The 12,812-nt window shown below is 46.0% G+C and overlaps 1 protein-coding gene across 4 annotated transcripts in view; it reads left to right on the top strand.

Moving 5' to 3' along the window:
* Nucleotides 1-12,812, top strand: part of EFNB3 (ephrin B3) — a 75,181-nt gene that overhangs the window by 47,653 nt on the left and 14,716 nt on the right. For all 4 annotated transcript variants that reach the window (XM_089480341.1, XM_089480340.1, XM_089480342.1 and 1 more), the window contains exon 2: nucleotides 5,507-5,799. In XM_089480341.1, coding sequence (XP_089336467.1) covers nucleotides 5,507-5,799 — 293 coding nt within the window. The remainder of the gene's footprint in view (nucleotides 1-5,506; nucleotides 5,800-12,812) is intronic.

The following is a 12,812-nucleotide window of genomic DNA, read 5'->3' as shown; positions in this document are numbered from 1 at the left end:
TACTTTTATAGTTACAGGCATGTGGTCTCTAAATGGTAGAGGAGGGGCTGTATTGCCTTGTACAACTGCCTCTGTGCTCCGTTGTTGTTTGTTGTGGTCACTCAAAGGTGGATGGAAGCTGCATACGTTTTGTATCAGCAGATTCTAGCATTCAGATTTTTTAAAAATACAGCGCACCCACGCCATGCGCGGGTTTGCTGTACGTGGATTTGAGCTTGCGCGTACGGCAAACCTGGGAGGACAAAATGGTGTGCATGCTGCAGGCGAGTGCAGTGCTGTGTGCATGAGCGCGCCACCATAGAAACCAATGGGATTTCAGTGTACCTGTTTTTCCCCATATGCCAGGGGGTCCAGAACAGTCCCGCCGTGTTTAATAAAAACAAATGCTTAGTTTAGTTTTGCAAAAGTCAAGTGTCACTTTTCAAAAAAGGATAAAAAGGTTCTCTGCCTAACAAGGGTTTGCAGCCTCACAAAGGATGGAGAAATCCTGGCTCTCAAAGGAAGTATTTGTGTGTGTGTGTTGCTAATGGAATTTAAATTTTATTTCTTGGACTTTAAGATGCTTTTATCTCCCAGGACTCACTTGTCCAGAAGGAAGAGTGGCTTGCCTGCATGGATAGCCCTCCATACCATCTCAACTCACAATAACACCAGCAATAACTTGACAAAATGCAGACTTGTGTCTAACATTGTTGTATTGTTCTTTCTCCTGTATGATTTTTAACACCTTTGCCTAGTGAAGAAGCCAGTGGAGCTTTGAAAGCTTGCAACATGTATTTTGTGCATTTTGGTTGGTCCAATAATGGTATCACAGTTTTGTGGGGTTTGGATATTATTGTATAATGGCAGCTAATTACAGGAGTGTAACTAATCATTTGTCATTTATATAATAATTATAATAATAATTGCATAATAATTACACCCCAGAGAGGGAAATGGACTCCGCTTGTGTAACTGTATTAGGGCTTCATTTCAAAAATAAAATAAATAAAACAGTGCTACCTTCATGGGACCAACCAAAATGCACGAAATACATGTTGCAAGCTGCATTTGCACAAAATACATCTTACAAGGGCTGTAACTGTAATCAGTTACTTTTTTAATAGTTCAGTTGGCCCTCTACACTTGCTGATTTCACTTTTGCGGATTCGATTGTTTGCAGTTTTGATGAACACGTTCTCTCTAGGAATCTCTAGGTCAGGGGTAGGCAACCTGCGGCCCGTGGGCCGGATGCGGCCCGGCGAGGCCTTGGGACCGGCCCCAGCCCAGTCCTGCCGCCGATTGCCGCCGGGGCCTTTGGCGTCTTGCGTGAGGGGCATGGTGGGGCAATTGTCTAAAGAAGCCTCAGAAACATGCATTTATCTTAACATTTTTTTTAAAAAATCAGCAAATTTTTTTTGCGTGTCCTCCATTTTTTATTTTAAAAGTGCCCTCCATTTGAAAATTTTGTCCTACATTTGTCCCGGTTTATTTATTTATTTAATTTTTTAAAAAATTATTTAATTATTTATTTTTTGGCTTTGGCCCCCCAGTTGTCTGAGGGACAGCAACCCGGCCCCCGGCTCAAAAGGGTTGCCTACCCCTGCTCTAGGTCCTCCAGCCAGAGGTTGGCCATAGGGTTGTGCTGGAGAATCTGGAAGTTCCTTGAGAAAACACTTCTGTAGGCATTTGTGGGTCCTCCAACCTGATTTGGTGATCAACCTCTGGCAGATGCTGACCACAGGGTTGCACTGGAAGATTTGGAGGTAAAAAGAATAGTGGTTTTTTTTATTTGTGATTTTTAAACATCTCTGGGGGTCCTTCACCCTGAACCCCAGCGAATGTAGAGGGACCACTGTGGTTTCCCAAGCCCCAGTGCTAAGTTGCTCACATTTCAAGGAGAGAATCCATGCATCTTGCTCTGTCCTGCAATCTCAACCTCCCTTCCTAATTCCAAGATAAGATCAGAATCCAGGAGGAGTCCAGGCTCTTACCCATCACTTTGTAAACCCCCCAGGCCCAAAATTGTGCCCCTTCTTCCTGAGGCTATTATCTCATTTGGCAGCTGATCTGTCCCAGAGGATTTGGGGACAGGCAGCTTTGAGGTCAGATGTCAACAGGTTTGAATACAGGGTGAGAATCCTTTGTGGGTCCCATGATGCTGTCTCACTGGGGGGCAAGGGTATGCAATGGATGGGTCTGTGGATGAGGCGCCATGGGCGTGCAAGAGTTGCGTGGGGGGGTGCTTTTTTCTGGAGAGGAGAGTTAAAGACATTAAATCAAAACCAGATGCAGAGCATTACACCCCAGAGAGAAATGGACTCGGCTTGTGTAACTGCATTAGGGCTTTGTTTTAAAAATAGATAGATAGATAGATAGATAGATAGATAGATAGATAGAATTTGTTGTTTGATGCAGCTTTCATCTGCTAATTTTTTAAAATAAGCTTTTACACGTGTGTGCCTGTGCATTTTAAAGAATGTGCTGAGCACTCCCAAACATGTCGGGACAGTTAGACTCGGGCTTTCTCCCAAATACAGAAATATGCAGGAGGCTGGCGCTTAATCAATTGATTAAATCTGCATATGCCTTTCAGAAAAAAGTGCCAAAGTGAGAGAAGAAATCATTCCCCTGTACACCATAACAGACATTTCTTCTAAAAGAAAACGTGGGCAACATATGGTCTTAGGGTTCTTGTTGGCTTTTTAATGTCTCTTATCCCTGGATGGGGATGGTGGGAGATGGAGTCCTTTGGCAGGTTCCCTTGCTTCGCTATAAAGGAATTATTTTCTAAGCAGGTAATAAATGGACTGTTTGACACCTACTCTTGTGTGTTACAGTTCTTTCAATGCTGGAGAACAGTCTTTCCCAGCCAGAGCTCTCCACATTACCCCAGACTACGATTACCATCATCTCCACCCAATGGCTTTGCTGGTGAGGAATGCTGTGAGTTGTAGTCCAACACATCAGATAGGCCCCCCAGGTTGAGCAAGACCACAGCAAATTAATCAGGGACACTGTTTTAATTTGATTTAACTTTTTAATCTATTGGTCTGGGCAATTGAACTAGTCAGATGTTCAGCGTCTAATGTGAAGATGCAGATAAAGATCTGAGACGGCTGGTGGGCGGAGGGGCGGGGGAGACGGCGGAGCTTTCCAAAGGACGGGAAGTGTTTTCCAAGAGGAGCTGGTGTACTTTTGCTGTTTCTGTTCCTCTGCCCGCCATTGCCTCTGCCGAAACAGGTCAGGCAGGGTTTTCGTGTGTATTTCAAACACCTTAGCGCCTATTTGAATAAAGGTGAAGGTGGTGACAAAGAAATAACAGGTGTGTATGTGTGTGTACACCATGGGAAGCGAGATCTTTCAAAAGTTATGGGTTGAGTCTCCTTTATCCTAGAAACATAGTATCCTAGAGTTGGAAGGGATCCCAAGGGCCATCCAATCCAGTCCAATCCTTTGCCATGCAGGAACTCACAATCAAAGCACCCCCATTGACAGATGGCCAACCAGCCTCTGTTTAAAGATCTCCAAAGAAGGAGACTCCATTACACTCCGAGGAAGGAGTGTGTTCCACTGTCGAACAGCCCTTACTGTCAAGACATTCTTCCTAATGTTGAGGTGGAGTTTCTTTTCCTGGAGCTTGCTTCCATTGTTCCATGTTCTAGTCTCTGGAGCAACAGAAAACAAACTTGCTCCCTCCTCAAAGTGGCATCCCTTCAAAGTCTTAAACAGGGCTGTCATATCATCCCTTAACCGTCTCTTCTCCAGGCTCTCCTCATAAGGCATGTTTTTTGTCATATTTCCCATACATATTGTTTTTTGTTGTAGTTGTTGTGTGCCTTCAAGTCGTTTCTGTCTTATGGCAACCCTAAGGCAAACCTATCATGGGTTTTCTTGGCAAGTTTTTTCAGAGGGGGTTTGCCACTGCCAGCCTTTGAGGCAGAGAGACTGTGACTTGCCCAAGGTCACCTAATGGGTTTTCGTGGCCAAAGGGGGATTCAAACCCTGCTCTCCAGAGTTATAGTCCAATGTGCAAACCACTACACCACACTTGCTCTCATGATCATTGAAACATCCCTAAATAAGAAGACACTTGGACGCCCATCGTTTCTGTAGAAATGCCCTCCATGTGTTGAGTGCAGCTAACTTCTAAATAAGTGTACCTAGAATAGATTGCAGACAGCTTTTATTATTCCTAGGAGGGTGCAATGCCTTTGTATTTCTTCGTGCTGCTTGATCACTTAGTACCCTTCTGAGTTATAATCTCTGAAGAGGCTCAATTCTACTGATCTCTTGGTGGTTCAGTTCCACCAGATCATTTCAGGAGCCGAGGGGCTCAGCCCCCCCCCCCCCCCAAATAGCCTGGTGTTTGGGGGGTCTCCAACCCTCTCTTTGATCTATGCTCACAATAAGCTTATGATGTAGATCAGGCTGGGATAATGTTTCAGTGTCATCCAATAGGTTTTATGGCCTAGTGGGCACCAGAACCTGGGTTTCCCAAGTTCTGATCCAAAATTAACACCTTATGGACTCTTCGGTCCTGTTTTGCCAAGCTCCCAGCCCAAAGCCTTCACATTTTAAGCAGAGAAGAGAAAGCGTCCAAGCTCACCAAGGTGTTCATAGAAAAGCAGAGGTCATCTAATCCAGTCCAGGTCCTTCATGAGTCAGTATTAAGTCCAGGAAAGGGGTCCAAAGGGTAATCTGAAAGAATAGTCAAGAGTCCAAGCTGAGTTCAAGGTAACAGGCAATCAGTCATGGAAAGAGGCACCAGCATGGTTTTCTCCCAAGGAAGATGGATGGTTGTCAGCCATACTGGACTGAGGGAGGTGCCCCCTATTTGCAGTGTACTTTTTATTTAAATTCGGAGAGCATGGGTGTTTTTTTCTCTCCTGGTATCTCTCCGCAGGGGTAGGTACTGGTAAGTCTGGCTCTTCATTCGAGGGTTGTGGCTGCTGTGAACTTGGGGCCCAGACAGGCCAAAATAAAGCTACTTTGGATCACTTTGGAAGTATGCTGTTTAAATAATGCATGTGTCCTAAAAGGCTGGAAGCCACGCCAAAGCCATGCTCCAGTCCTAAGGAGCACAACTTTGGTGCAGCTTCTGGCCTCTTAAAGATGCATGTGTCGTTTAAACACCACACCTCCAAAGTGACCCGAAGCAGACTGCACAGTTATAGTGCTATAGTTCCATTTTACCTGCCATGGAATCCTGAGATATGTAGTTTAAAGAGGATTATTTTGAATCCCCAACCAGGGAGCTCTAGGACTTCCCCAAACTACAGATCCCAGAATCCCATACGATACATCTATGGCAGCTGAAGTGGAATCATAGTACTATAATTGCATAGTGAGAAGGGAATCCTAGACAACCCCAAAGTTCCAGTTCCCATCTGTTTGGGCTTGAACTCACTACAGTTCTCCTGGTCATCTTAGAAATTGACAGAAGGACATGGGAATGCTGTTGCTTATTTTCACACCGATAGTTGCTCCATTTGGCTGACCTTCTTTCCGGTTGTGTTCCTTGCAGGTTCCAGAACGAGGGAGGCTACGTCTTGTACCCCCAGATTGGTGACCGCCTGGACTTAATCTGCCCGCGCTCGGTCCCCCTGGGTCCCTTCTCCACCGAGGACTATGAGTATTACAAGCTGTACCTGGTCCAGACGGAGCAGGCGGAACGCTGTGAGATCCTGCGCACCCCCAACCTGCTCCTCACCTGTGACCGTCCAGAGCATGACATGCGCTTTACAATCAAGTTCCAGGAGTACAGCCCCAATCTCTGGGGTCACGAGTTCAAGACCAACCAGGATTATTACATCATTAGTAAGTTTAGTCCCTCTTTCTTTCTTTCTTTCTTTCTTTCTTTCTTTCTGGAAGCTGAGATCTCCAAGGTGCACCCTGCGTGTGCAGACCCACACTTCCGCAGGACTGGGAGACACACACCCAGCCCTTGAGGTGTCTGTAGGCGGCCTGCTCTTATTTTAATAGGCACCACTGCAGTTGTTTCCCAGGTGTCAGATATGATGAAGGGCAAAATCAGAAAAACAGGGAGATGTGGTAAAAAAAAAAGTTGTCTTCACAAGGGAACCGGGACAGAAAGAAACAGAGCCTTAAAAGTTAAGTTCAAAGTAGCAAGATATTGCTAACAATTGTGAGAACTCGGTTATATCCCTTATATCCACATGCTTCTTCTACTCTGCTTATGGTTTAACTTGTACTGTTCCTTCATTTACCCTTACTGCACCACATCAGTGTTCCAGAGAACACAATTTTAAAAAAAGAATATCAAAGAAATAATAAAACCAAATTCTTGACTACTGTCTCCATTTTGATTTACGACTAGGCCAAAATCTTTGACTATTTGGATGTCTTAGAATCATAGACTCACAGAGTTGGAAGAGACCCCAAGGGCCATCCACTCCAACCCCATTCTGCCATGGAAGAAGACAGGTCAAATGGCATTATTTCTGCAGAGCAGATTCAGACTTAGTTACAATATACCTTCCCTGATACTTTGACCTACAACTCCCAAAAGCTCCCGCCTGCATGATCAAAACAAGGGATCATGGCAGTTGTACAGCAGGGGATCCATTCTGGATGCCTCCGCAGATAAGAAAAAAGGTGGGAGCTCAAATCCCGTCCCCAATGGCTGGCCGTGCACATGCGCTGTCATTGAGAACAATGGTTTTTGCCATCCTTGGATGCTCAAATTCGTGGATGACAAGCTGGCGGATGGTGAGAGAGCCCACTGTAATAAAAAAAAATTTGGAAAGCTAAAGGTCCCTGAGACTCCTGTAGCAGCAAGCTGGCGAGGTTCATTTTCAAGGTCTACCAGAACTGGGGAGCAAGTCTTCACCTCCAGTTCATAATAACAATCTAGCTTGTATTTTTCTCCCCATTTGCATTTTCCAAGCAAGTTCGTGGACAGCCCTGCTGATAATACACAGCGGTAGTCCAGTGCTTACTCTTCCACTTTCCTAGAAAGCCACATGCTGTAAGATCATCTAGGCAGCATCTTCACTGCAGAATTAAAGTGCACTAGAGAGCTCTGGTGCTGTAGGTTTTTAAGCCTTCTCTGGCAAAGAGCGCTGGTGCCTCACAAAGTTACATATCCCAGGATAGGATGGAGCCATAGCAGTTAAAGTGGTATCAAAGTGCATTATTTCTACAGTGCAGATACACCCAGAGAAGAGCATTTTAAAGAGAGCCGCAGGTGCAGAGCGTGTCCAAAGGAGGGCGACTAAAATGGTGAAGGGTCTGGAAGCCTTGCCCTATGAGGAACGCCTTGGGGAGCTGGGGATGTTTAGCCTGGAGAAAAGAAGGTTAAGAGGTGATATGATAGCTCTGTTTAAATATTTGAAGGGATGTCATATTGAGGAGGGAGCGGGCTTGTTTTCTGCTGCTCCAGAGACTAGGACCTGGAACAATGGATGCAAGCTGCAGGAAAAGAGATTCCACCTCAACATTAGGAGGAACTTCCTGACAGTAAGGGCTGTTCGACAGTGGAACACACTCCTTCCTCGAAGTGTAGTGGAGTCTCCCTCCTTGGAGGTCTTCAAACGGAGGCTGGATGGCCATCTGTCAGGGATGCTTTGATCTGGATTTCCTGCATGGCAGGGGGTTGGACTGGATGGCCCTTGTGGTCTCTTCCAACTCTATGATTCTATGGCTATATGGATAGATCCCTTTCAAGCCATTGGGGCAAATTGAAGAGAGATGCATGTGAGCTGTGGCAAATGGAGGGAAAACCCACTTTGTTAAGGGAAGAGGGTTGGGATGGATCTCCTACTCTCTTTCTGTCCCACAGCATCCCTCTTGCATCAGCCTTCACCATGGCAACCGTCTCCCAGCAAACCTGAGTGAGCCAGCATCTTGGCTGTACCACAACAGCAACCATGATGTGGTAGCCAGCCCATCTCGCTTGCCTTGCCACTCCAGGCTCTCTTTCCAATAGTGGAGGTGTTTGGCACTGATTTCCCTTCCTTGCTTGCTAGAGAGGGGTTTTTGGAAGGGCATCCCAGGAGCCAAGCTGACCTTTATTGAGATGCTCCTGTTGGGCTTGAAATGGGGCAACAGTCCCTTTGCCTCACTTCTGGACATGCCATGGTCTTTATTGGGATTAAAAGCCTGGAGATATGGGTCTTAACAGGTGCAAAGGACTGTGAGAAGCAGTTTTCCTAGTCACACTGCCTTTTGCATGTGTGTGTGCATGCACACACAATCTGTGTGTGTGTGTGTGTGTGTGTGTGTGTGTGTGTGTGGAGAATTCAAAGATATAGTAGCCATGTTAGTGTGTAGATTCAGTATGCAGAGAGAGCTTGTATCACTTTTGAGACTAACTGAAAGAAAGCAGTTGGCAGCATGAGTTTTCCTAGACATCAGTCTGCTTCCCCAAATGAAATCTACAAAAGCTCATGCTGCCAACTTCTTTCTTTCAGTTAGTCTCAAAGGTGCTACAAGATCTCTGGATGGATGGATGGACGGACGGACGGACATGGAGCTAGCATGGTGTAGTGGTCTGAGCATTGGTCTATGACTCTGGAAACCAGGGTTCGATTTCCAGCTCAACCATGAAACCTGCTGGATTACTTTGGGCAAGTCACACTCTCTCAGCCTCAGGGGAAGGCCATGGCAAACCTCCTCTGAACAAATCTTGCCAAGAAAACCCCTTAGGGTTGCCTTAAGTCAGAAATAACTTGAAGGCACACAACAACAGCATACACACACACACACACACACACACACACACACACACACACACAGAGTGGAGCTAGCATGGTGACCTGGGCAAATCACATGCTCTCAGAGGATGCTAATGGCACACCGCCTCTGAAGAAGCTTGCCAAGAAAAACCCAGGATAGGTTTGCCTTAGGGTTGCCATAAGTCAGAAACAACTTGAAGGTGCACAACACACACACACACATATTTTCTTTCTGTCTTTTCTTCCATCATCCGTCCCTCCTCTGCTTTGTAGCCTGGTACATGCCCCTGGGCAAGGAGACACTACTGTTGAAAGGAACCCACTCTTTGCCTGCCCTGTGTGCTTCTCCTCCTCCTCCTCTTCCCAGCCATTGCGTCTCCTGTGTGGCAGGCGAGGCGAATCCGGAGTGCTATTATTATCGTTTATTTCTTTTTATTTTTGGAAGAAGATGCAATCCAAGGTCGCAGCCCAACTGGCTGGGCAAGACAGCGGGCGGCTTTTTCTGCCACTTCTTCCCCTACCCACCTTGCCACTCCTCACATTAATGCTTCCCTTCCAAACCAGCTGATGGAAGCACTCCCTGGAAGAGCATCCGCGCGGACATGGTGGGTTTTCAGTGGTGGCAAGGCGTCGTTGACCCAGATATTCTTTTTTTTTTCTCCCTCCCCCATCAAATGATTTTATGCCCAGCCAAGCATGAGGGGAATGCGCGAGACAGCTGAGTGGAAGGAAGGAAGGAAGGATAGACAGATAGAAGGAAGGCAGCTAAGAGTAAAGGGGAGAGCTGAGGGCGCCACGTCAAACAGGAAGTGATGGAAGAGGAAATGACAAGTAACCGATGTAAAAAACTGCCTCCACCCCATAAGAAGTGGCTGTTTCCTTAGCATTACAGCCAAGGAATCCAGACCTGAACTGAATCCTCCACACTTATTTAGTAGACAACAGTTTTATCTGTAAAGCAAAATTTGTTCTTGTTGCGTGCCATTTGAGTCATTTCATGGGGTTTTTTGGGGCTGAGAGTATGTAACCAGCCCATGGTCAACCAGTGGGTTTCCACATTTTCAACCTTGGCAGGCACAGTATTGCAAATTTTACCTACTTGCAAATCCTTGCAGAGAGAGAGCAAATTGCTTTCCCCAAACATGGTGTCGTGTGCCTTCAGGCCGTTTCCGATGTATGGTAACATACGGGGGGGGGGGGGGGGTTGGTAAGTTTGTTCAGAATAGAGTTGCCATTGATATCCTCTGAGGCTGAGAGACTGTGGCCTGCCCATGGCCAAGTGAGGATTCAAACCCTGATCTACAGAGTGGTAGTCCAACACTCAAACCACTGCACCACATTGGATCTAAAAGCAAGACAGGGTATAAATGTTAGGAATTAATTTTTAAAAACCATATTTTTCCCCAGGAGGATAATGTTTCTTGAGTGTGTGGAGAGTGCATTCCTCTCACTGACTGCCTAAAGTTGAAGAGTGAGGGAATGGATGCCAACGCAGGCCCTTCTCATGTGGTAAAATGTCCTCTTTTTGCCTCTCTGTCAGGTCTGAGGAGAGCAACGAGAAAGTAATGTGGTCTTTTAATAGATCCCATCAAGGCCTTCTCCGTCTGAAAAGCTGTGGTGCCCAGGGAGGCCTGAGCTACATCATGTCTTTTTAAAGAGGAGAAGCGAAATAAATGGACGATGCGCTTAACCGTTTGTGGCGAGTGGACCAGTTCGGTTCACAGAGCATCTCTCCGGACAGTTGCCCTCACTCCTCATTTTGGAGAGAAGGGGCATCATCATCCAGGTCCAGACCTATCTGCAGCCTTTTTAAAAGGTGGACCCCCATTGCCCAGGCAGGTTCTTTGTGAGGGCTCAGCCGAGCGCAGCTAAACTGAACCGACGGGCCCGGCTTCCCAGTGCCCCCGGCAGCTGCCAGCAAGAGAGAATCCCGCGCTCCTCATGCACGCGACCCCCTCTTCTCCTTTTTCTCCTCCTCCTCTTCTTCCTTCTTTTAACCATTAGGCCATCATTCCCTTCCAGGGCTGCACTGAGCACTCTGGTTGCATTCCAGTGATAGACATTCTGCAGAGACGCCATCACACAATCTGATCTCCTCCTTTTCTGTGCAATTGCATCCGGATGAAACTCCCCCTTTCACTTCATCACCAATCTGCCACCTGAAATTGCACCCATCTGCCACCAGAGCTTGGGAAAGTTACTTTTTCGGACCCCGTGGCTGCTCCTATGGTTAGAGTGGGACCCTCCTTAACCTCTTTCCAAATCCAGGTGAAGACCATTTCTGTTCCTGCAGGTCTTTGAGAAATGATTTTTTAAAATATGAAATGGGCCTTGTTTTCCTGGATTGCTATTTTCCAACAGTTCCTTTCATGGCCATGCCATTTGGGGGAAATCTGGGAACTGAGGTCCAAAAAAAGAGGAACTTTCCCAAGCTCTGGAAACTGAGTTCCCCCCTTTTTTTCATTGGGATGCCTTGCAGGGTGGACAAGTCCATGCTCTCAACCTGTGAGAGTTTGCAAAGGATGCAAAGTTTGGAATGTCTAGTAAGCGTGCACAACTGGACCATGCAACCTTTGGCCTCTTGTGCACTGGATTGAAAATTGGAAGCACAATTGGTGGGAAGGGAGAGGCTTAGGGCTTTTTCCTCGCTCAGAATATGGCATACCTATTGTTGTTTCCCAGCCAGGTTCATGGTTGACACTTGCCTTATCTTCTCAGCCTTTTAAAAGTCTTTCCAGTCAACACCAGGTCCACCAGGACCAACCTCCATTTTACATGCCCATAGAGCTCCAGTCCAGGTTATTTGAAGGATTGTATTCTCCCACACTAGAGCCAGCGTAGTGTGATGCTTTAAGGCAAGGGTAGGCAACCTGTGGCCCGCGGGCCGAATGCGGCCCAGCAAGGCCTTGGGACCGGCCCCAGCCCACTCCTGCCGCTGATTGCCACCGGGGCCTTTGGTGTCTCACACGAGGGGCATGGTGGGGCAATTGTCTATAGAAGCTTCAGAAACATGCATTTATCTTAACATTTTTTAAAAAATCAGCAAATTTTTTCGCATGTCCTCCATTTTTTAATAAAAAAGTGTCCTCCATTTGAAAATTTTGTCCTACATTTGTTCTGGTTTATTTATTTATTTAATTAAAAATATAATTTAATTATTTTTTGGCTTCGGCCCCCCAGTTGTCTGAGGGACAGCAACCCGGCCCCCGGCTCAAAAGGGTTGCCTACCCCTGCTTTAAGGGTTGGACTACAACCCTGGAGAACAAGGTTTGAATCCCCACTTAGCCATGGAAACCCCCTTTCACACTTTCTCATCCTCAGAGGATGGCAATGGCAAATCCCCTCTAAAGAAATATTCCATGAAATGACCCATGATAAGGTCACCTTATGTTCTCCATAAGTTGGAAACTCACACTTTTTTGTGTGCAGAAACTAACTTTTTTTGCATAGAAAATAATATTTCTGCACTGAAACATTATTTTCTGCACATAAAATGTTTCCTATGCAAAAAAAAAAGAAAAAGAAAAAGAAAAAGAAAGAAAGAAAGAAAAGAAAAGAAACCCTCATGCCAAATTTTCACAGAATTAAGTCCCGAAATGCAAATACTGTAGTATGGTTTGTAAAGACTTCCCACAGCAGAAAGAAAATTGTTAAAATTTACTTGTTGCTTCCGTAGAGAATTAAATTAGTGAACAAATGCATCCTTAAGCCCAGCTTTCCAACCCTTGTAATTGGAGCCAATTGCTTTTCAGGATAATTTAGCGAGTGGTTGAGTTTTCCAGGCCTGTGGCAGGACCTAATTTCCCGGCGGACTTGACTCACTTGCATGAGCTGCACAAAAGTTCCTGCTTTATATCCAGGCGGCAACAGTGTACCAGTTTTCCTTCCTGATATCAAGATGCAGCAGCTCTCATTTTTGGGAAGAGGCCATGATGGTGGAGATGGGTGCCTCCACCTTAGGACAAAGTTTGGCTTTGAGAATCTGCTGGTTTCCCCCCATCTCTAGGATCCTGTTAAATTTCTCTTTCAGTTTTGTGAAAACTGGGGGGAAAAATCTGTATAAGAAGACTGTTTGTTGTAGTGTGCCTTTTAGTTGTTTCCAGTTTAAGTGGTCCCTAAGGTGATCATGGGATT

This window comes from Sceloporus occidentalis, unplaced genomic scaffold (genome assembly GCF_023333645.1).
Source record: "Sceloporus occidentalis isolate IW3139 unplaced genomic scaffold, rSceOcc1.0.p SCAF_14, whole genome shotgun sequence".
Lineage (NCBI taxonomy): Eukaryota > Metazoa > Chordata > Lepidosauria > Squamata > Phrynosomatidae > Sceloporus > Sceloporus occidentalis.
Note: the sequence above shows the minus strand (reverse complement) of the source record. Positions and strands in the feature narration are given on the sequence as shown.